We start from the raw sequence: 25,285 nt of genomic DNA on the forward strand, positions 1-25,285 counted from the left end.
CTGTCTTGGCTCCAGCAAAATTACAAGACTTGTCTTGCCAAGGCTGGGAACCTAAGATTAAAAAAACACTAAACAGTTAAAAAGTCACTGAGAGGAGGGGAGGGGCAATAGTGAGGCGATATATAGGGGAACAGGCTGACACAGAGAGCCTCTTCAGAAGCAGTCTCAACTTAGAAGCTGAGCCTACCTGGCTAACATCAGGGGGGTTTCTAGGTAGATATGCCTGCACACAGATTGATTTTTTCAAAAGTCCTTGTTCTCTTTGATGTATGCAGTGTTCTTACTGTTAAGAATAAACAATATATTGTTTTGAAAAGGCCATACTGTCACTCTGTATATACCATAGGTCACAGTTCCCAAAGGACAGAACTGCAGGTTCTGAACCTAAGCTGGCCCTGCTTAAGTAATCACAGTTGGCAGACAAGGGTCTGTAATCCAGGTCCTTATCTAAGAGTAGGAGAATTGTATGATTTTACACTGAGAGAGGTGAAAACTTGAGGCTTGTCACCTATGTCGGTACACTCAGAGAGACCCAGAGACGGGACAGAAGTGAAACTAGCCCTGCACAACCATTACAAACGCAATGATGTAAAACAAATTTCTGGAGAGAGACTGTTTGTGTGTGGGAAGTGGGAGTGCACGTAAGGAATCAATCACAAGAAGCTACTTCTGTCTCTATACAGTTAGGGCTTGTCTAAACAGCAAACTGGGGTGTGAATTTACACTGCAACAGCCTGCCACACACTAATTGTCCACGTGCATCCTGCTGTTGTGCATTAAAAGTTCCTTAGCATACACTGACCTACTCCAGTTTCAAATATGGGTAGGTGAAAACATACTACAGAACTTTTAATGTGCAACAGCAGGGTCCATGAGAAACCTAAGTTGTGGTCTACACTAAAAATTCGGTCGGCATAACTACATCGCTCAGGGATGGGAAAAATCCACAGCCATAAGCAGTGTAGTTAAGCTGGCCTTAGTCAGAAATCTTCTGTCAACCTAGCTACCGCCTCTCAGGGAAATGGATTACCTACATTGATGGGTTAACTCCTCCTGCCACTGTAGGTAGTGGCTGTAGCACTTCAGTGTAGACACTTTAGCATTTTTAATATAGTCAAGCTCTTAGTGCCTTGCAAGGTAGTGTGAGGTAGATTTACAACCTAGCTTGTCAGGCATTAAGTGTTTGTTCAGACAAGTCCTTAGAGTTTAGACTGCACTAGACCCATCACTTCAGCTTTCTTGACAGTATTCAGACTAGTATAAAGGGGCAGAAATAAAAACACCACACACAAAAAGCAGCGATTCTCATCTTTCTTGATTTTAACAAAATTTAAGTACAATTTTTCATACAACATAGTGATAATGTTCAGCAGAAGCCAAAATGGAGGCATTATTGTCTTCATCTCCATATAAATGAGAGACTGTTTATTATGCTATTGTTTGAAGTGCAAGGGAAAAAACATTTAGAAGCAGAAGCATAACATGATATACATTAAACAGATCAGATGGCTTCCATACCAATAAAAATAGAGAAATTTAACATGAATGTGAACACACAAACAGGAACCAGTTGCATATTATATATATGTCTTTTTTAAGAGTACGATGGTATCTAGGGATTTTTCATTTTATTCGAGTCTTATTTCAGTTATTGGGATTTTGGGGTTGTGTGTAGCTAGTTTTCTATTTGTCAAGACAGGGCAAGAGTGCTACCATTTTATATTCTGGGGCAACACGTGTTCCTTCAAATCCTCAGGCACACAGGCCTGTACTTTTCCGCTAACTGTGCTGGGGGCTTTGTTTGGGACAATGAAGTTCCCTCCACATGCCAGAAGCTATAAAAGGGGGAAGTGACATCATCCCTTAGCCTCACTCCCCCCACAACTCAACACCTGGAAACACCTCAGGAACAAAGACTTAAACTGGGGAGGTGGTCCCAGATTGGAAAGGAGTTTTGTTTGAAGTGTAAAGGGAAATCTTCTCAGAGACCAGGTCTGGTGCATTGTCCTCTCCACATTGAGGGAGGGCTGGACTGGGCAAATAATTTATGCTGCTCAGGCTTCTGACTGGGGCAAGATGGTATAGCTCTGGGGTCTTAGGCCGGGGGGAGTTGGCTGGAGTTTCTCTATTGTTGGTTCATGAGTGGCTGGCAAAAGCATTCATGTAACAGAGCTGGATATGTCCCTGCCTGTGAATATTTGTGAGACTGCAGGACCTGAAGGGGTTTGCAGCTTGTTACATTATCACAGTGAGAGAGTATCAGAGGGTAGCCGTGTTAGTCTGGATCTGTAAAAGCAGCAAAGAATCCTGTGGCACCTTATAGACTAACAGACGTTTTGGAGCATGGTCCAAAACGTCTGTTACTCTATAAGGTGCCACAGGATTCTTTGCTGCTTTTACAGTGAGAGAGGGAGCTCAAGTTGGTAAGACAGAGGGCACAGCGGTACCCAAATTCCAGGTTGAACCCCAGGGAACCCATTACAGTGTTGTGTTGATTTTACCCATATCAGTTGAATAAATTTCCATTTTCTTCTGAGTGCCCACCCCTCAACACCTAGTAAGCATTAACTAACAGGATCTGTTTCACCAGTACAAAGCTAGTTACTGTCACAAGCAGCCATTCTAAAATGGGTTCCTCAACTTTTCTCCAATGCCTTTAGTTTGGGCCTTTTTGTTCTCCAACTAAAAGCCTGAGTCCTTGCTCCCTCTTTTCAGTTTAGCAGCATCAACCGTTGACCACCAAAAATGAGCTACAAAATGGCTATAAATTTATAGCACACCTAAAGTTACCTCGAGTATGTCTATACTGCAATTAAAAACCTGTAGCTGGCCCGTGCCAGCTGCCTTGAGTTTGCAGGGCTCGAGCTATGGGGTGTTGGTATAGACATTCAAGCTCAGGCTGGAGCCCAGGCTCTAGGTCCCTGTGTGGGTCCCAGGGTCAGCTGACACAGGCCAGTCGCTGGTGTCTAACTGCAGTGGAGACATACCCTTAAAAACCTGAATTCAATGCGTAATTGGAAAAAACCACTCACTTAACAAGCACATCAGATTTTTACTGCAGACAATAATGTGGTATGTTTATCTGAAAATACTTTTACTATGAGGCTTGCCTATGAGAACAGTAAAACACAGTGCTACACAAAGAGTTCCAAAACAGAAATCTTAGCAAATAAAGTGGAAAATCCTGAAATGTAAGGGGAAGTGTTTTCCTGCATGACACTAACTGACTTAATAAGCAGAAAGATGTTTACTTGCACAGTCTGCCACTGTGCTACCAATTTATTTTCCATAAGCACACCTAAAGTTACCTAGAGTATGTCTATACTGCAATTAAAAACCTGTAGCTGGCCCGTGCCAGCTGCCTTGAGTTTGCAGGGCTCGAGCTATGGGGTGTTGGAATAGACATTCAAGCTAAGGCTGGAGCCCAGGCTCTAGGTCCCTGTGTGGGTCCCAGGGTCAGCTGAGTTTTCACAAGATAGCTATGTTTTATAATTAAATCTGTATAAGTTAAAAACTTCAGCTGAATGCCTAACGGAGTACACCAAATCCTTTCTGCTGAAAGCAAGTCCTCAATTATATGAGTAATTTCTGAATACTTCTCATTATTTGCCAACCTGAAAATTTAATGACAGTGTGGTAAATGAAAATTATAGCAGCCTGATAGTTCCCTCGTGGACCATGACTCAAAAGTTTACTATATTCAAGCTGGGGGGGGGGGAACCCTGAGGAGCTTTACAGTGAAGATAAAGTGTACTTACAGTGTTGGCAAGCTCTAAATAGCTTCCTCCAACTGAGTTGCTAAGATTGGAGGCCTGCGTTAGCAGTTTCTGCAGAGCAGCTTGACGACTCATACTGCTGCCTCCATACTCCAAGAGCTTCTGTAGGGTAGAATGGCTCTGCAGGTCAGGACTCTGAAGGTCTCTTGCACCAGAATCATATTCCCAGCTTTCTCTAGCACCTGATAAGGCACCTGAAATGTAGAAACAGAAAAGAGATACAACTGTAATCCCATAGCAAATTTACAGGGGCTAATATACCCTCCGCCCCCTAAAAATATCTAGTGTTGCAGAAATCAGAGTGTTTATGGGACTCAGTATTGATTTTCAAGATACAGGAGTCAAAGATAAAAGCAGTTTTTCATACAATATTTAGAAATATTACCTACATTTGTAAATAACAGGGAAAATACTATTTAATAGTATGATGGCAGAAATAAACCCAAGTGCACATCATCATAAAAACAGAGAGAGAGAGAGAGACAGACAATCCAGTGATAAGTTTATCACACACCTGTGCAATTTATCATACATCTATGACAGTATTCCCTCCCCTAGCTATCTCCTAGAATTTATTTTAACATTCCAACCCCCTGTGGCTTTTGAAAACCAACATAAGAATCACCATATTGGATCAGACAGATGGCCCAAGTTTCCTAGTATCCTGTGTTCAACCAGTGCCCAGCACCAGCTGCTTCAGAGGAAAGTGTACGAACCCTTGCATTCTCCTACTTCTGACTAATCAGCCATCCACACAGGGTGTCCTCCTAATCCCTTATAGTTAGAGACTAGTTTAAACCCCAAAACTAGCTTAAACCCCAAAACTTCTTCCATAATTTGTTAGCATTAATTATAACAACTCTGGGTATTCTTGTCATCTAGATAAATATCCAAACCCCTTTGAATCTTGTTACGTTTTTAGTCTCAATGACTTCCTGTGGCATCAAGTTCCATGGTTTAATTATGTGTTGAAAAAGTATTTCCTTCTATTGGTTTTGAATTCTCCACCTTTTAATTTAATTGAATGCCCTCTTCTTCTTGTGTGACAAGAAGGACCAAACAGAAATTCCTGATCTATCTTCTGTAATATAGGCAGAATTGGTTGCAACACATATAGTTAAAGTTGCCTAACAACTTCCATTATAAAACCCTGCTTTCGGTGGCTTATAACTTTGCAAGAAGGTGGGAATGGGCAACAGGGGATGGATTACTTGATGATTACCTGTTCTGTTCATTCCCTCTAAATCACCTGGCATTGGCCAATGTCAGAAGACAGGATACTGGGCTAGATAGATTTTTGGTCTGACACAATATGGCCATTCTTATGTTCTTTAACTGTTTGGGCTTAATCTTTTCCGCAATGGGTATCTGTCTCAGACTGAATATTTTTTGTAAAATTACAGATGAAACAGTTTAGCCATTTCTGATGATTACAGAAAAATACATTGTTTTGCCAATGTTAAAAAAAATTAAATAGTTAAACAATAGTTAAGAATAAAATTGCCAGACACATAGAAAAACAAACTGTTGAGCAATAGTCAACATGGTTTCTGTAAAGGGAAATCATGTCTTACTAATTTATTAGAGTTCTTTGAAGGGGTCAAACATGTGGACAAGGGGGATCCAGTGGATATAGTGTACTTAGATTTCCAGAAAGCCTTTGACAAGGTCCCTCACCAAAGGCTCTTACGTAAATTAAGTTGTAATGGGATAAAAGGGAAGGTCCTTTCATGGATTGAGAACTGGTTAAAAGACAGGGAACAAAGGGTAGGAATTAATGGTAAATTCTCAGAACTAGTGGTGTTCCCCAAGGGTCAGTCCTAGGACCAATCTATTCAATTTATTCATAAATGATCTGGAGAAAGGGGTAAACAGTGAGGTGGCAAAGTTTGCAGATGATACTAAACTGCTCAAGATAGTTAAGACCAAAGCAGATTGTGAAGAACTTCAAAAAGATCTCACAAAATTAAGTGATTGGGCAACAAAATGGCAAATGAAATTTAATGTGGATAAATGTAAAGTAATGCACATTGGGAAAAGTAACCCCAACTATACATACAATATGATTGGGGATAATTTAGCTACAACGAGTCAGGAAAAAGATCTTGGAGTCATTGTGGATAGTTCTCTGAAGACGTCCACGCAGTGTGCAGCGGTGGTCAAGAAAGCAAACAGGATGTTAGGAATCATTAAAAAGGGGATAAAGAATAAGATGGAAAATATCTTATTGCCCTTACATAAATCTCTGGTATGCCCACATCTTGAATATTGCGTACAGATGTGGTCCCCTCATCTCAAAAATGATATACTGGCATTAGAAAAGGTTCAGAGAAGGGCAACTAAAATGATTAGGGATTTGGAATGGGTCCTATATGAGGAGAAATTAAAGAGGCTAGGACATTTCAGCTTGGAAAAGAGGAGACTAAGGGGAGGGATATGATAGCGAAATATAAAATTATGCATGATGTTGAGAAAGTAAATAAGGAAAAATTATTTACTTGTTCCCATAATATAAGAACATGGGGCCACCAAATGAAATTAATGGGTAGCAGGTTTAAAACAAATAAAAGGAAGTTCTTCTTCACACAGCGCACAGTCAACTTGTGGAACTCCTTGCCTGAGGAGATTGTGAAGGCTAGGACTATAACAGGGTTTAAAAGAGAACTGGATAAATTCATGGAGGTTAAGCCCATTAATGGCTATTAGCCAGGATGGGTAAGGAATGGTGTCTCTATCCTTTGTTTGTCAGAGGGCGGTGATAGATGGCAGGAGAGAGATCACTTGATCATTACCTGTTAGGTTCACTCCCTCTAGGGCACTGGGCATTGGCCACTGTCGGTAGACAGGATACTGGGCTGGATGGGCCTTTGGTCTGACCCAGTATGGCCATTCTTATGTTCTGCCCATAGCTACATCTTGAGTCTAAGTTTTCTTGAGGTATCTGCAATGATTCCCAAGACTTGTCCCTTAAATGATTCAGTTAATTTAGAATGCTCACATGCAGGAAGATGTGTAAAACGTCTTATAGATCTATAGCTGATCAAGTCTGAAAGCAGTGAGTCAGGCCTGAACTTGAATCAAGGTGGAGTAATGATACTAAAACCTATAATGTGTATAGTACACACTTCTCTATTAAAACTGAAGGTGGCTGCAGCTGCTCCATTCAATAAAAATTAAGTACATCCACCTGGCTCCTAGCAAGCTGCTAATGTAGCCCTTCAGTTAGGCAAAGTGTGGGTACTGCTATAGTAGATGAAACAGTTAATTGGTATGGATAAAGGTCGTTGACCTCTTATTTCTTTTCAAACACAAACCAGAAATAATTTTATGAATGCTAGAATAAATAACTTCGCATCAGACACAAGTTTTCATTCAAATAAGATAGCCAGATAGATGTATATAGAACATTGCAGCTTTTGGATAATATATTTTTACTAGATTATTTTGCTCTTTTTGTAGAAGCATTCCACGCTACATTTAAATTCTGACTAGAATTCCATAATCAGCTAGACCATGGTCTGTCTCGAAATAAATCATGGTCTAAAAACCATTAGCATTGTTACTATAACAATTTTGCAGTTAAATGATGCTGATAGACTAGAGAACTCTCCAGTGAACACAGATTGAAAAGTAATTCATCTGAGAAAGTGAGCTGATTAATGTAGGAATAAACTGGCATAAAGTCAGGAAGCAATAGAGAGTCGCAGTCTTATTCTACAGTTCAGAGTTTTTTGCTTATGTATGAAATCAAATGTTACTGGATAAAGCTATCACTCTTGAAAAGGACCAAATCTCCACCCACAGGTGCTCAGCACTTGCTGAGTGCATAGACAGAAACTGATTCCAATGGGAGTATCAGGCAATCTCAGGCACTTCCCAGGATTTAGTCCATACCCATTAAAGCTATTTATTGGGAAGATCTCAATGAACTACTTTAAATAAGCCATCCAATAATAGTCACTGTTTTACCATATGAAAGACTGTGTCCACCGAATTCTCTCATACCCTAATCCCTGAATAGTTCCAATTAGCAGAAAGGTACCAGTTTGCTCAAGTTCAGCTCTCCTGGAAATACTGAAGACTGGCCCGTTAGCATCAAGTTATTTCCCAGGAAGCAAATGGATCTTCCTGTAATATCTTCAAGACTGACTGCTTTGCAAAAGCCTCAGATGCTACCACCAGTAAGGACATAAGCCTTCCAGTGGTGCCTGATCGACACATTTTATAAAATGAGACCTTCCAATCTATGCCAGTCATAAGCAACAGCCTTTCATTCAAGCCTTGAAAAACAGCTATCCATCTTCCATAGCACTTTTAATCCCTAGATCCCCAAACACTTCATAATGGTGAGTATCATTATCCCATTTTACATCTGAGGTAACAAAGACAAAGAGATTAAGTGACTTGCCCAAGCACACACACAGTAAGACAGTGGCAAAGTAGGCACCAGAATCTAGATCTACTTGACTCTTGGACACTATTTTCAATCCACTAGGCCACAGCAGCCTATAAGCAATTATAAATAATACTATTAGGTTAACTCAAAGGCTTTCTAATGGACTGTGTCCCTCTAAAATATCCATTAACATTAAAAGAAGATATCTATCAATCAATATCATTAATTACTCAATAAAATGCCAGTAAGTCATAATAAATGAAATAATGATCAGCTAGGAAAAAAACAAGGAGCTTATAAATGAGCTAATACAAAATGGGTAAAACATAAGTATAATAAAAGCTTTATATTGGTGTTTGCATGGAGCAAAAATCCATGGTGAGCTGATTCGAAAATATACATATATATATTCCCCTCAACTCACTAGAAGGGGATATACCATAAAGTTAATATATAATAATCTCATCTTAAAAGGAAATAGAACTAAATGAAACTAACTCATCAAAACAAATAGTACTCTACAAAACAAGAAATCACAAGAGAGGCGTGAGGTCTGGTCTATACTGAAGAATACGTACTGGTGTAACCAAAAGGATTAGATACTGCTTTAAACGAATACAGTTTAAGAATGCTTTAAACTGATTTAACTGCATATATAGTAACAGTTCGCACCAGTGTAATAGCTTTAATAATATAAGCGCAAGTTGTCCAAAATAGATGAGCCCTTAAATGTTTCTGTCAGAGTAAGTCCAAAATATATCTTCAGGTAATGTGAAGTGTAGTAGATGTGGGTACCACTGCCCTCCAGTGGCTGGACTACAGAAAATAAAACCCCTAACTGCCAAAGAAGGTTTTCCTGTAGCTGAGTAGCAGAGGCCAAAGGCTGTGTTCTATCCATCTCCCACGATCCACGTGTATTAAACATATGAGCTGACCATTATCTGGGCATGTGCATGACTATGGAGTTAACAGAGTAGACTGTATATTATTCATTCTTGCTTGTATGGAGCTAAAATGACTTATCCTCTGTAGTGTATCTGTATATTAATTCAGACTATTGTTCAAACTGTTTTGTTCTGTAAAAAGACTAATTACTAATACACCCCCATTTATTTATTGGCTCAATAGTCCCATATCTGTCATGGTTATATACAGACTAGCCCTGCTCTACAGGGGCACAATTACATTTTCAATCTCACAGGTCTCATTCATGATACTATGCTGTCTTGATTTTGGGGAGGAGAGCAGGGCAACAATTACCATTCAATTTTAAGATACACCTCTACTCTGATAATAATGCTGTCCTCGGGAGCCAAAAAATCTTACTGCATTATAGGTGAAACCGTGTTATATCAAACTTGCTTTGATCGGCTGGAGTGCGCAGCCCCGCCGCCCCGGAGCACTACTTTACTGCATTATAGCCAAATTCGTGTTATATCGGGTCGTGTTATATCAGGGTACAGGTGTATTTTACAATTAAAAAGCACAACACTGTGCTCCTTATTTAAAACAGATAAATAAGTGCGAGCATAGATATAAATGAAAATGCCTTTTTCCATAACAGTATTTAATTTGGGTTTTACTTTGACTAATTCCCCCACCCTGCCACAAACCAAAATGTTGATTTTCAAATACTGTCCTCAGAGATTCTGCATTTTTGATATCTTGGCTTCTTGCTAGGGAAATAATGAGGTTGCAAAAACTTAGATTTTACTGCTCAACTAGTATTGCACACATACATACATATAATCAGTACACCCAAATCCTGTGCTTTATAGTAATAGCCAGAGGGAAGAGAGTGGTAAATATGATGAGTTGGAGGGAGGAAGGAAGTGCATTTGTGGGTGGGTGGGGGTAATGTGGGTTTTTTTAATTTTATTTTATTTTATTTTTTTACAAGGAGTGAATAATTTCCTCTTTTCTAGAGCTTTACATCTTCAAAAATATGTACAATCCTCACAACACCCCTGATAAGTAGTAGCCCCATTTTAAATATCAGAACACAGACACAGCTCAAGTGATTTGCACAAGGCTACACAGAGAATCGATGGCAGAACTGATATTAGAGTTCAGCAGTTCCTGGATCTCTGAGAATCATTATTAGTAGAATTTATAAATCTCATAGCAGTTCTGTTTGCTATATGGATGTAAGTAAGCCTCTACAATAGCAATCAGCAAATAGTAGGAAACTGATGTCAGTAATAGGAATATATGTATACAAAAGCCTTCAGATAGAGATTCCCAGATAGTGAGCACACATGTAAATTAATGCTATTATTGCCACAAGTCAACATAAAATGTTATTTGTACAGTATTTATTTCAACCATGTAGCTGAACAGAGTACTCCAACCCTATCTGGAAGTACACTTCAAAGGTTTGGTCCATGGTATTTGGGAAACAAAGAAGATACCCTGGCACCCTTCATTGATTGAGTAAAAGGACAGTGTTCATGCTTTACCCAGGCTTGGCTGAAAACACTGAAAGAGAACTTTGGGTGAGATAAATTTCTTTAGACAAGAGAGAATAATATGTCAGTTAAATTTAGTCTCTAGAAGGCCCATACTGCTTCTGTTTTACATGTAACCCATTTCTTGCCAATATTCTTATCCACTATTACTTGAATCTCTAATCTTTGATGATAAACTTATTCTTGTTTTCAATATAAATGTATCTAAGTGACGTGGGGTTAAGAAAAGTGCTGGTCATGAACTGAATCTTACAACCTGACGTGTACTGTTCCTTTGGGAACAGCAGGTCTGGTCATTCTGGGTGTGTTCAGTGGATAAAGGGCTGGGCAATGCAGGGAACACTAAGGACTTGGGGATTGATGTGAGTCTATCACTATCTGTACGACAAGGCCTGAAGAAGCCTGGAAGGCAGTGTTTCTGCTGCCAGTGGCTGTTGGTTTCAGAGAGCTGATCCACAGCAGCCAGAAATAAGACTTCCTCATGCTAAGGGCAGGTGTTGGTGAAGCACCTCGCAATCCTGGGTACCCTTGAGGAACATAACAAGTACCTACAAGCAATGCCATCAGGAATATTCACCCAGGAGTGTTTCACTCTCAGTGTTAAGATTACCAGCAAGGCAAGTAATAAAGTTAGGGTTAGCCCTGGCCAGCCTGCACTGAGCCTAGTGTCTTATTTCAACCAGCTGCCAATCTCCCTCAATCACTGAAGTGCTGGGCAATGGTGCCGTGATGGGAAGGAGTCCCAGAAGTCAACTGAATTTCACTCTCTTCTAGTGATTTTGACTGATTTGTCTAGGACAAGGCACTGGACTGAGCATTGCAGAGGAGCAGATGCCTCTCACAACCATTTAAGGCTATGTTTACACTACAGCTTATGTCAGCACAACTTATGTAACATAAGTTACATCCACATAAGTGCCGGTGTGGACAGCGCTATGTCGGTTGGAGAGCTTCTCCCACTGACACAGCTAACACCTCAGGCAGAGGTAGTTTTATTATGCCAATGAGAGAGCTCTCTCCCGTTGGCACAGAGTATCTACCAGGTGCGCAGCAGCGGCACAGCTACATCAGTGAAGCTGCACCGCTTATGTGTAGACAAGCCCTAAGCCCATCAACACTGTCAGGTCTGTCAGGCAACTCAGTCAATTGTGGCAGACCCTGCTGAGAGCTAAAGCACTTTGAGCACACGCTTCTATCCATCCTTCATTACAGAAAAGAGACCATCCACCGGAGCAACCAATGCAGCAGTCTCAGAGCCATATCATGGTCTGCAACTTCACTGTAAGACACAAGTAAGACACTAGTAGAGGTCTGAGGTTATTGATGGTAGCTCTGCACCAGCTTTTCAATGACCTTGTTCAAGAATAGTAGATACGATAGCAAATGACAAGACTGTGGTACTGATAGCTTTCAAAGCACCAACCAGCCACTACATCATGTGCCAGGGAGCCCAGTAGACTCCCCTCAGTGAAGGAGCTATTGACTGAACCAGCAGAGGACCTGGGATCTCATCATTGCTTTTTATGAGGTGTCAGTCACACGTAGTGTTTGAACTTCCCTAAGGACTTTGGAGAACTTCTGCTACAACAAACAGTCTAACTTCTGGGTAAAAAATGGACACAGTACACAGCTCTCAATTTCTGGGAGCCAGAGTGCAACCCAGATCCGAGGAATGCACTCTGTATAGCAGGGAGAGAATTTCTCACTGCATTAGGTGAAGGGGCTGAGAATGTGGAAAAGCAGTCCCATTTGTCAAACGAGTTCACAATATGGAATATTTCAGTCAGTCATGGCTTTGCAGTCAATAGCGTATACAAATAAGTATCTTTTTGCATCTCCCTTTTGGCTATAATAGGTATGCAAGAATTCCTTGTGCCATAGTCTGTCAGGTTAGGTTATTAGTGATTTAATAGTGTTCAGACTGGCAGCTGAGAGGTGAAAGGCTCCAAATCCTACCACGAAACTCCTGAGCCACCTAGTCTGCCCTTTATTTACCTCTGCTGCCACGTCCCTTACTATCCAGGTTTTAGACTGAGTCATGAAGACTTCTCTCACCAGCAGATAATCTGACTGTAAAAATGGCTATTTTCAGCACACCAATTTCCTCTTTGGCAATTCTTTATTCAATAGGTAAGATATGACTATTGAAAATTAACATCATCTTTTAATAATCTTCGGGGGCAGCAAAATTACAATGGTGGCTGTGACACAGACTCCTTAGCAAAGGGTCCTCTGTTCTTTGCAGACAACTTGCACCTCAGGCCTGACAAACTCACTACACCAAACACATCTTACAAGTTACTTATGCATAAAAAGTAACATGAGATATCTACAGAAAGCTCATAACTTGTCGAGATTCATAATCATTGTGGGATGTATCTATAGATAATTGTGATGGTTTGCCCCCCTTAGGATGCCACCTGATGTGCTGAGATACCACTGAGCCCGCCTCTTATGCCAGCCTAGGCACCCTTTTTATCTGTCTTGCTAAGACAGGCTATTAAGCCTCCTCCAGCACACACACAGGCAGGGCCACACCCAACTGCGGAATGACACAGACACTGAGATCAACTCTGGGAAGACTCAGCTTAAAGGACTTGCCCAAGCACTCAGGTGTCCACCTCCCTTGGAGTGCAGACCCAAAGGTATATTATGAAATCCGCCTCCTCCCTCAATGTAGAAGAAGGTACGCACAGCCTCTTCCCACTCAGTTATGAATTGCACAAAGTGGGTTACATTATAAACAAGAAATAAGTTTATTAATTACAAAAGGTGAATTTTAAGTGAATAAAAGAGATAAACAGAACAGAGCAGATTACTGAGCAAATAAAAGAAAATACGCACGCTAAGTTCAATATACTTAAAAAACAGGTTACGAAATGTAATTTCTTACCCTAAGTGTTGTTTTAGGCAGGTTGCAAAGTTTCTGTAGCATAGAGTTTCAATTATTTTTCTTTTCAGTCTGGACCCCTGTCTCAGCCTTAGCTCCCCCCTTGCCTTCCATTCAGGTATCTTTAGCAGTCTTTCTTCTTGGGCAGACAGGCCATGGAGAGGAGTCCTGGTTTGCCTTCCTCGCTACTCTTAAAAAAGGTTTACCTAAGGCAGGAATACTTTGTTTCCAAACTTGAACCCCCTTCCCTTTTAGTGGAAAGTTACTAAACATTATCTTGGACTTCTTGTATAGGTGACAAGACCGCCTGACCTAGTTCTGTCATAGCCTCCCAGGAGGGAGAGAGATTAGTATCTTCACAGTCTTGTTATTCCTTCCTAATGGCCCATCAAATTTAGTGGCCTGTCCTTTGGTGTGTGTCTTCCCAATACACACCCAGTTATAACTGTCACATAGTTCATATTCCTAACTTCAGATACAGAAATGATACAGGTATACAAATTAGATAATCACATTCAGTAAATCATAACCTTTCCAATTATATCCTACATGAGCCATCTTGCATACAGTACATCTCACTTATGTCACAGCCATATCTTGAGCATATTTCCATAAAGAATATGGAGTGTAACATCACAGTAACATTTAAGGAACAATATATTTAGATTGTAAGTATGATTTATATACTTGGAGTAGAAATTAGTCACCAGGAGATAATGTGGCTTGGAGTTTGCCCATTCAGTTAGGAAGGAGTTGTGAGCCCACCCTCTTGGGCCAGCGATGCAATGCAAGGCTCAACTGTTTAGGCCCCATGTAGACTGGCAAGTTTCTGCGCAGTAAAGTGTTTTTCTGCGCTGTAACTCCCGAGGTGTATGCACTGCCAAGTCACTTAGTGCACAGAAACTGCGCAGTTGTAGCACTTAAAAAAAAAACAAAAAAACCACACACCCCGACGAGAGGCATAAAGCTTCCTGCACCAGGGCTACAGTGCTGTGGTGCCAATGTAGACATCATGGTGATTACAGCACTGCGATTGGCTTCCGAGAGGTGTCCACAATGCCTGCTCTCACCTCTGTGGTCATCGGTCTGAACTCTACTGCCCTGCCCTCAGGTGACCAACTGTCATCCCCACCCTGTACATTCCTTTGGAAATTTGAAAGTCCCCTTCCTGTTTGCTCAGTGATGTGTGCAGTGGTCTCAGCACATCTTTCCAGGTGGCCAACCTGCTCCATGCACCAGACAATCCCCCGTTTGGAGCAATGCTGAGCTGTTGGACCTCATGGGCATTTGGGGAGAGGAAGCTGTGCAGTCCCATCTGCACTCCAGCTGTAGGAATTATGACACCTACAGACAGATTTCACGATACATGATAGAAAGGGGGGATAACCGGGACACACTGCAGTGCAGGGTCAAAGTGAAGGAGTTGTGGAATGCCTACCACAAGGCACGGGAAGCAAACTGCCATTCTGGTGCTGCACCCACGAGCTGCCGGTTCTACAAAGAGCTGGACGCGATACTCGGTGATGACCCATCTCCACTGCGAAGGCCCCTATAAGATACTTCGTTGGCTCATGTGCCAGTCGAAAGTGGACAGAGCCAGGAGGATGAAATCTTGGACAAAGAGGGGGAGGGGGACCCAGAGGCAGAGGATGGCTCGGAGACCAGAGATGCATGCAGTCAGGAGCTCTTTTCTACCCCAGAGGAGCCTAGCAAATCACAGCAATTGGATCTTGGCAAAGCGCGAACAAGAGAGGAGGCCCTTGGTAAGTGGATCTGATTTGGGGAACTCCTGAAGTGATTTGTTGGGGGCAGGAGGGTTGCAGAAAGCAGGCTTGTCTCCCACCTAATGCCTATTCTGAGCAGCGGAACAGGCTGTTAATAGACTTCCTCACTTCATGGGAATCTCCCTCAGAGATCTACAGGAAACTCTTGTGAGATACTGGGCAATCTGCTGCAGCAGGTTCCTCGGCAGAACTGTTTTGTTTCTTGCCTCACTAACGGTAACTTTCCCATGCCACTGTGCCATCACAAGGGTGGGGGAACCACTGCTGCACATAGGTGAGCTGCATAGGGGCCAAGGAGGAAGCCACAGGCTTGGAGAAGACCTTGCCTTGATTCTCTGCTCACCCTCAGCAGCGAGATATCTTCCATAATGATCACATCCTGTGGAAAGTGTGGGGACAGAAATGATTATCAAGCCGCCCCTACAGTGCTGGCTCTCCCCAAGAGCCACGTGCCCAGTGAACAGCAGTGTCTGGGAAGAGTGATTCACCCTGCTCCTGCAACTATTCACCATTTTGGGGGTCTTGAGGCTCATGTGTGCTTGCCTGGGGTCAGCCAGTTAGTGACAAGTGTGTGAGTACTGGCTGTGTTTTAAAGCACTGAATCATTAGTGTTATCTGTGTTGCAAACAATATTGCTTCTGTAAAATATTGCATTTAAACTTCACGGAGATGACTTTGGGAGGTCAGCCTCCCTTATCGGCGACAGAATGGCTGCGCAGAATTAGAAAGCGGCCACGAAGAACTAAGGAGGATTTTCTCTGTGAGGTTATGATGCACTCAGCCACTGAGAAACAGGAATTGAAAGAGTGTTAGGACAGCAAGAAGAGGGACTGACAGGAGAACATGGCACACCAGAAAGAAGCCACGGAGCAGCTCTTAAACGTTATGGAGCGCCAAGTGGACATGCTCCAGGTGATACTAGCTCTTCAAACCGAGCAGCTCCGCAACTGCCCTCCCCTGCAGCCGCTGTCACAAAACATTTGCCCATGCAACCCCACACACACAACCACCACCACCACCACCCTGTTATCCACCTTTCTGGCTGCACACTCTACCCACAGCATTCCACTCCTCCCTTCTCACAGTCCAGCAGTGTGGACTCCCACTACTCACTGCACTCAGTACCCGTCCCTCTAAAGTCTGGCCCTGCTGAAGTACAGTACCTGATGCATTGTACTCCAAAGGAGAAGGTTGGGTATGATCCCTGGACATACGCACATCTGTAGGCATCTTGGGACCCCTCCTCCTCTGGAGACCTTCCCTTCCCTTCCCTCCTCCACCTCTCTGCTGATGTATTTTTGTCGTCTTTTAATAAAAGAATTGGGCTGGTTTGAAAGCAATCTTTATTCTAATAAGTGAAAGCAAAAAGAGCACTGCAAAGCAACATACAATGCCGCAGCCTGGGAAGGAGTCATCGGGAAAAATGGAGTGGGAAAGTGTAACAGCAATGGCCTGTTACTGCTGAAAACTCGTGCAGCACATGATCTTCTGATCACTAATACAGTTTTCCGCCTCCCTACCCATAACAGGACTTCGTGGATGCATCCCCATTCCAAGCACTTGCATCTGATCAGCTATGTCATCATCAGGAGAAGGGACAGACAAGATGTCAGGGTTACAAAAGCTATGTGCAGCGCTGACTGTTGGACGGATCACAGGCTCACAGTATCCAAAATGAAGCTCTGTATCATGCCGAAGAGACGACCACAAGGCTGTAAGGCTCTCAAAAGGATCAACGTGTCAAAGCTGAAGAACAGCCGCATCACTGAAAATCTAGCGGAAGACCTAGAGAATGAGCTTGCTGATCTTCGTATTGAGAATGATGCTGAGAAAGACTGGAAGCAATTTTGCAACACTGTCCATACAGCTGCATCGAAGGTATTGGGGCCCTCCACACGCAGGCAGCAAGACTGGTTTGACGAAAATGATGCAGAAATCCAGGCCTTACTTGCTGAGAAGTACCGCCTGCATCGTGCATATCAAAATGACCCATCCTCAGCAGCAAAGACGACCGCCTTTATCAACGCTTGCAGAATGGTACAGAACCGACTGTGCAAAATGCGGGACTTGTGGCTGAGCGCCAAAGCAGATGAAATACAGGTGTATGCACACAGAAACGACCATAAGCAGTTCTATGAAGCCCTAAACACACTCTATAGTCCACAGCCTTCTGGGAGCTTTCCCCTCCTGAACTCTGATGGCACTTCTCCTTACAGAGAAGACGCAGGTTCTCCAGAGATGGGCTGAACATTTTGAAGCAGTTCTCAACTGCCCCTCAGACATCAATGAGGAGGCCATTGACAAGATGCCCCAGGTTGCAGTCAATGACTCCATGGATGCTTCACCAAAAGAGGACCAAGTGAAGAAAGCCATCAACCAACTGTCAAGTGGCAAAGCCCCAGGGTCAGATGCCATACCAGCAGAGGTGTACAAAAAGTCGGTGGACCCGTGCTGCTACGGAAACTCACTGAGCTGTTTCAGTCCTTCTGGAAGCAGGGATCCATTCCACAGGAATTTAGAGACACGTCAATCGTGCACCTCTATAAGAGGAAGGGCAATCACCAGGTATGCAACAATCACTGTGGAATCTCGCTGCTCTCTACAGCAGGGAAAGTTCTTGCACGAGTTCTGTTGAACCGATTGATCACTCACGTGGAGCAGGGCTTACTGTCAGAATCACAGTGTGGCTTCTGCAAGGGACGTGGGACAATTGACATGATCTTCGCTGCGCATCAGCTACAGCAGAATCGTGAACTCTACACAAAACTTTTGTGGACCTCACGAAAGCGTTTGGCTCTGTCAATTGCCAGGGCCTGTGGAGGATCATGTCGAATTTTGGCTGTCCAGACAGATTTATACGAATGGTACGTCAATTTCATCACGGTATGATGGCTCGTGTCCTGGATGACAGTGAAACATCTGAGGCCTTCCCAGTCAGTCACCAACGGCGTCAAGGAAGGGTGTGTTTTAGCACCCACTTTGTTCAGCATGATATTCTCTGCCACTTTGACTGATGCCTTTCAACACTGCACTGAAGGAGTAGACTTGAAGTACAGAACTGACGGGAAACTATTCAATCTGAGGCGACTGCATGCCATCACCAAGGTGAAGGAAACTGTACTTCAAGACTTTCTCTTTGCCGATGATTGTGCTCTGAATGCTAGTACAGAGCCAGAAATGCAAGCCAGTATGGACAAGTTTTCATCTGCATGCAACAACTTTGGTCTCACCATTAACATCAAGATGACTGAGGTCATGCACCAGCCAGCTCCCCACGCTCCGTACTCAGAACCGTCCATCACTGTAAATGGACAGAGACTTCAGGCAGTGGACCACTTCACGTACCTGGGCAGTACCCTTTCCCGAGCAGTGTCAATCGATGATGAAGTAAACTGCAGAATTGCTAAAGCCAGCTCTGCATTTGGCCGATTGCGCTCCAACGTCCGGGGACATCGAAGGATCAGCCTACCAACGAAGCTGAAGGTCTACCGAGCAGTGGTGCTTCCAACTCTGCTGTACGCCTGCGAGACGTGGACTGTCTATCGGAGTCATGCACAAAGGCTCAATCACTTCCACATTTCCTGTCTGCGAAAGCTTCTAAAAATCAGATGGCAAAACAAAGTGCCCGATTCTGAAGTCCTTACCAGAGCGAGTCTGCCGTCAGTTCACACACTGCTGATGAGAGCCCACACCAGATGGGCTGGACATGTCGTGAGGATGTCAGAAGAGCGCAATCCTAAACAGCTCTTCTATGGAGAACTCACCCAGGGAAAGCACTCCTATGAAGGACAAAAGAAGCGGTTCAAGGACACGCTGAAGATCTCTCTGAAGTCCCTCAAGATCAACACTGCCACATGGGAAACCCTCGCACTGATTTGTCCAGCATGGCGCAGCCTCATTCACACAGGCAGTAATACCTCTGAGGTGAGGCGTACTACTGAGGCTGAAAGAAAGCATGAGCTGCGCAAGTCCAGAGCTGCCCGCACATCGACAGTGCCATCACGTCTGCCCGTGTGACAGGATGTTCCACGCCTGAATCGGACTGATCAGTCATCTTCGGATGCACAGAGCCCGGTCATCGAACGAATGAGTTGTTGAGGTCTTCGACAAGGATAGACGATCATCATTATGGAGCATACAACACGTGGCTAAAAGTATAGGAATATTGTCATCGGCCAGGTGCAGCTTCCCACACAGGCATCGCCAGCAGGCTTTTAAATGGCCAAATGCATGCTCAAGAGTTATTTTTCAATTGCTCAGCCTGTTGCTGAACCGCTCTTTGCTGTACCGCTCTTTGCTGTTGTCAAGTTGCCCTGTGTACGGCTTCATATGCCACAGCATTAAGGGGTAGGCAGGGTTTCCCAGGATCACAATGGGCATTTCGACTTCCCCTATGGTGATCTTCTGGTCTGGGAAAAAAGTCCCTGCTTGCAGCTTCCTGAACAGGCCAGTGTTCCAATAGATGCGTGCATGTGCACCTTTCCATACCAGCCTGCGTTAATGTCTGTGAAACATCCACGGTGATCCACAAGCGCCTGGAGAACCATTGAGAAATACCCCTTACGATTAACGTACTCAGTGGCTAGGCGGTCTGGTGCCAGAATTGGAATGTGCATGCCATGTACTGCCCCTCAGCAGTTAGGGAAGCCCATTTGTGCAAAGCCATCCACGTCATGCACCTTGACCAGCATCACAGTCTTTTGGAGCAGGATGCGATTAATGGCCCTGTACACTTCCATCAACACGAGTCCTATGGTCAACTTTCCCACTGGCTAGCAGTAGCAGTCTGGAGTAGCCAACTTCCACAGTGCAATCGCTATGTGCTTCTCCAATGACAGGGCAGCTCTCATTCTCATGTCCTTGCGCCACAGGGCTGGGATGAGCTCATCACACAGTCCCATGAACATGGCTTTCCTCATACGAAAGTTCTGCATCCACTGCTCGTCATCCCAGACATGAATCACAATGTGATCCCACCACTCAGTGCTTGTTTCCCGAGCCCAAAAGTGGCATTCCACTCCGTGAAAGCCACAAGTACACAAACCGTTGAAAGATGGCACCAAATGCGGATGGAAGCACAAGGATTGCTGGGATGCAAATCAATGCATCATGGGGCATTGGGACTGGACCCAGGATGCCCAATGACCCCCTCTGCCTTCTCACAAGTCTTAGCGGCAAAAGAGAAAGAGGTGCTCTCTCTGTGGGATAGCTGCCCAGAATACATTGCTCCAAATTGCGCTTCGAGTGTCGCAAGTGTGAACACGCTATTGCACAGGCAGCTTTCAGCATGAACACACAACAGTGGTTTTCCTTCTGTGCTCTCTGAGTGGCACTGTAACTTTGCCACTGTAGATGTGCTCTAAAACTTTCAAGGGAAAACCCTCAGAGGCAACTGCAAACAATCAAAACCATGTAAAAGTTAAAAAAACAAAACAAAACATTACTACAACAAGACAGGGGTTTGCCCTGTCTGTGAACAGGAACAAAAGACAGAGGAGGGAGAGGGCCTCTGGATTCATTCAAACCCCTTGAGGAGTGGGATGTTTTCATGAATGTTTCGATCTTGGTTCTTGTGAAACTAGCCAGCTTTGTAATAGACTGCATTTGGGGGGAAACCTACTTTAACTAGCTAGGAATGGTAACTATTAATAAGTGGGACCCAGGATTGCATTTTATGACTTTGTTTTGTATTTTAACCATTCGTTTCCATCACTTTCTCATTTCTACGTAAATCTTTACCCTTTCTTAAATAAACCTAGTTATGTTTTATTGTCAGTGCTCACAAGTGTTGTGTGGTTTACAGGAGTGGTGGATTTAAGGTAAAACTGGTAAACTGGGGCACTCTGCACATTTTGGGGCAGAGGATCTGGAATTTTTGAGAACAGCTAGTGTCAGGAGCTCAGTAGCACAGGGGACGATTCAAAGGGATTAGGGACAGGGCTACACCCACTGTTAACCTGCAAGATGAAGATGGGGGGGACGGGGGGGGGGCTGACCCAGAAGAAAGTGCTTGAGCGGCTGGAAAGGCTGGTGGTGTTATTGGAGGTGACTCTCAGTCCTGGGTACTGCAAAAGCAAGCCCAATGGCATGCATTAAAATAATAGTACTCATTTCTCATGCTCTGCCACTAACACAAAAAGTGCTAGTGACAGAGGCACTATCAGCATGAAGGAAAAGGCTTGCAAAATGAAACAAGAGGTGACACCTCCCACCCATAAGATAGTACATATTTACACAAGATGAGCAAGGAACAAGCCTAAACATTTCAAAACAAAGAAAAAAGGAAAGGAGAAGAATGATTCTAACATTATCTTATGTTATGCAAAGATTGCTTATGCAAAGATTGCTATGATCAAAAGCACTTAAAAAAAAAAAACTTAAAAGCTGACTAGACTTCCAATTGTTTAAAGGAGGTATAAAGCACATACAATAGAGCTCACTGAAGGTCAAGTGTGTTCCAAAGGCAGGCAAGGAACAAGTGGGGTCAAGTTTGCAAGCTGCCAATTTGGCTCGGGCAGTAAAAACCCAATGGTCACGTTTGGGGCTTCTGAGCACTCTATTTCCATTGTCTTTTCAAAATGGAATGCAACCTCTCTCACATCCTGCTGTCTGGGATATTGTTCCCAGAAGAGCTATAAAAATCCAGTGAGGAGGGGGAAAGAACGAACAAATGTTCTTGTTGTTCTTGAAAGGTTTTCTGACTAAATTGTGTTAGTAATGAAAATAAAACCTACTTACAATGAGCAGATAATCAAAATGGTCTCTGTGCAAATCAGGAAACAGCTTTAGTGCAGGAGTCAAAGGCCATAGCCTTCATGGAACTTCATTGTCAATGGTTATTATGCTGCACATAATCTAAAGTGCTAAACTACAGCAGCAATGCTACCTCAGTGAATCCAAATTTATTCAAAGACATATTTACAGCAGACTACATAACGTTCTCCACATAACATGGAAGCAATAAAGGATGGTGAATGATTTGCATCAGGATCCTATAGTTTCTTTGGGATATGCAAACATATGGCAGCTGGAACATGTGTCCAGAAGATGTTTTATTACAGAGAAACCTATTCTCAGCAGTAACAATAGAAAAAGCTTTTTGTTTACTGAGTGAGGTATGTTGCTTTTATTCATTAGTTTCAATTACCAAGAAGGCACCAGCCTCCCATAGCTTGTTATGTTCAAGCACACTTATGCACCAAGCAACAAAAAGAGTCCTGTGGCACCTTAAAGACTAACAGACGTATTGGAGCATAAGCACCCATGAAAGCTTATGCTCCAATACGTCTGTTAGTCTATAAGGTGCCACAGGACTCTATGTCACTTTTTACAGATCCAGACTAACACGGCTACCCCTCCGATACTTATGCACCAGTTAACCAAGTGTGTTCTTGCACTATTCCAGGCACCTCTCTCCTTGGGGTTGTAACTCTGCGGCCTTCAATAAGCTTCTCAGGTGAGCCAAATAAATAAAAACAAGTCAATCTGCATATGCAAATTAGAACTCTTCCATTTCCTACTCCAGTCTCCTCCTCCCGATTCCATCCCTTGAATGAAGTTGGTTTTACATCTCTGACTGGGCAGAAGTGCTTCCAAATAATCATATCAAGGTTGGAGCAGTCAGAGGCATCTTGTTTTGTCAGCTGTCATTTGTTGAAAGCACAAACCAAAATGGATTGCAAGCTCTGGAGTAAATTGCACAACTTCATCTACCAATCCTAGGACTGCCAACTCCACATATCTTCAGACCTTCCTACAGGTCAAAGGAGAAAATCTGCCATTCTATCAGAAACAACTCTTTGATTAGCACTCATTCCCTGCTTCCCCCACCTCTTAGGAAAAGGCAACCTATTATACCTATTCCATGTATGGAAGGACTTCTTCCCTCTTCCTTAACATACAGGACATGCGGAGCTCCTTTCCACTACTGCCCCTTTCTTAACCTGGGAGTGCTCAATCCCGTTGTTCCCCAGCAGGCTCTGCAGCACCTCCTCACCCAGTGACAGTGCTGCCCCTTTCATAGCAGAGGCATGGGGTAAAGAAAGAAACTCCCTTTTAGTCTCCCCACACCTGGCTTGCTTGCTGCAAGGTGCATAGAGTTTAAACCCCAGGGACCAAGGCATGCCCTGGTGCCTGGGGGGGGGGTGTGAAGGGGGAGACAACCCCCAGAACAACTCTTTACTGGAATTCTAACTAATTACAACTACTAACTAATTTAACTATTTACAGAGAGCAGGCCAATGACCACTAGGGAGAAGGCTTGCCACAGCAAGAGAAAACGAGCGTTCCAGCTAACCATCACAGGTGGTAAGAAGGAACTGAAGTGGCGGCGGGTCAGCAGAGCACTATATATGGCACCACTGAGGTGCAACTCCAGGGGGCACCTGACCTGACCTGACCGGTACCACTGGGGGAAAAAGCTTCCAGCTACTGTGCACACCGTGTGCACACCTAATTGGAATTGACATGAGCAAGCACTCGAACTCTTAGCTTCTTACAGACCCTACCTCAGGATCTTCCAGAGGGGCCTAATTTGCTCTCTGTGGTTCCTTCTGCCTGCAACCACTGCCGCTCTGCAGCCTCTGCCACAGCCTCTTCTCCTCAACTGAATTCATTCAAGTGTTTTTTGAGGCCCAGGTGTTCATCCTGATAACATCTGATCCCATTAGTCCCACCCCCTCAGACAGTTAATTATGGCACTGGTGAAGTTGGCTCCATTTCTCCTGAAAGGAACCAGTCACCCCATGACAATGTAGAACACCACTATCATGTTATTGAAACTCCTGATTGTTTGTTTTTTTAATATAGTTTGAGTTTTCCCAACAGCAAGAAATGCATGGAAAAAACTTCTTATATCTTTGAGGAGAGGCAGAGATAGTTAGATTAGCATCAATATAACCCAATCTGACACTCCATAAATATCAAGCTGTTTCTGAGGTGGGTGATGACTTCCCTCCTGCACTTTAACGTTCAGGTAGAGATTAATGCCCAATTCTCAGTAGCGTAATCCAAAGTTATAATCATACTGTTCAAAAATAAATGAACCCAAAAAGTAAAATTTCAGCACTGAGGTCAGAACACAGGGAGAGGCTGCTACAGGGAGACAAGCAGGCAGTTGGATGGACAGTGAAATTGCTACATACGGTACTCTCTTATTCAGCAAGTAAGCACCTAAGCTAATAGATCTTACGTGTTTATTTTGCACAGAGCACATGTCGCTTGGAACTTATTTAACAAAATTGCACTTAACGTAGCCTAACACATTCCTCTGGTAATCTTTGTCTCTATCAAGGATTTCAAAACTAACTTTACAATGGATCACAGGATAACAGGGAGTAGTAATGCTTCGTTCCACCTATCTGAAGATGAGGAAATGTATCCCAATGGTACAGAAAACATATTTCTCACTGTCAAGAGAACACGAGGAGAAATCTCATCCAGCACTTAGAACCAATCAAGTAAGCAGCATACTGCATCAACAATAAAAACCGAGGAGATTCTCGTCATATACTTAGTTCTCTACTAAAAAGATAAACCAGTCTCATAGGAAACAGACTTTTATTTATCCCTTTATGGGCTTGTGGATTCCTGCTCTGTGACCAGGTATTCAGTAACCTTCTCTGGGCCCAACTCCTAAGGTCCATAAGTGCCTTGAGAACTGAATCTGAGTTAGGCACTTGTTTTGCATGTTTATGTTTTACTTATCCCTATCCATTCTATGCAGCAGTTAACCTGCAGGATCAGAGCTTTAGGGTAATTTTCACCTGACAAGCTGGAAAACAGCGCCCAAGTGGTGCATAAGATGCTTTCTGTAAGCTAGACCAAACTGAGCAAAAGGTAGGGCAGAATGGAGGAGGTAACCACTGTGAAGACAGGCAGCAGTTTACTAGGACTATGGTGACTCTCTGAGGGGAGCCCACCTCTTACTCAGGATGGCTTTTCTTTATGGTGTCGGTGAAGAGTTATAGTTC

The 25,285-nt window shown here is 43.4% G+C and overlaps 1 protein-coding gene across 2 annotated transcripts in view; it reads right to left on the reverse strand.

Annotated features, from left to right (window-relative positions):
• MCC (MCC regulator of WNT signaling pathway) overlaps window positions 1-25,285 on the reverse strand; it is a 341,462-nt gene that overhangs the window by 268,904 nt on the left and 47,273 nt on the right. Inside the window, exons 3-4 of one of the 2 annotated variants that reach the window (XM_050945631.1) lie at window positions 3,759-3,970; window positions 1-51 (exon numbers count right to left, since the gene is read on the reverse strand). In XM_050945631.1, the coding sequence (XP_050801588.1) occupies window positions 1-51; window positions 3,759-3,970 (263 nt within the window). The remainder of the gene's footprint in view (window positions 52-3,758; window positions 3,971-25,285) is intronic. The other variant, XM_050945632.1, reaches the window with a different exon arrangement.

This window comes from Gopherus flavomarginatus, chromosome 3 (genome assembly GCF_025201925.1).
Source record: "Gopherus flavomarginatus isolate rGopFla2 chromosome 3, rGopFla2.mat.asm, whole genome shotgun sequence".
NCBI classification, from domain to species: domain Eukaryota; kingdom Metazoa; phylum Chordata; order Testudines; family Testudinidae; genus Gopherus; species Gopherus flavomarginatus.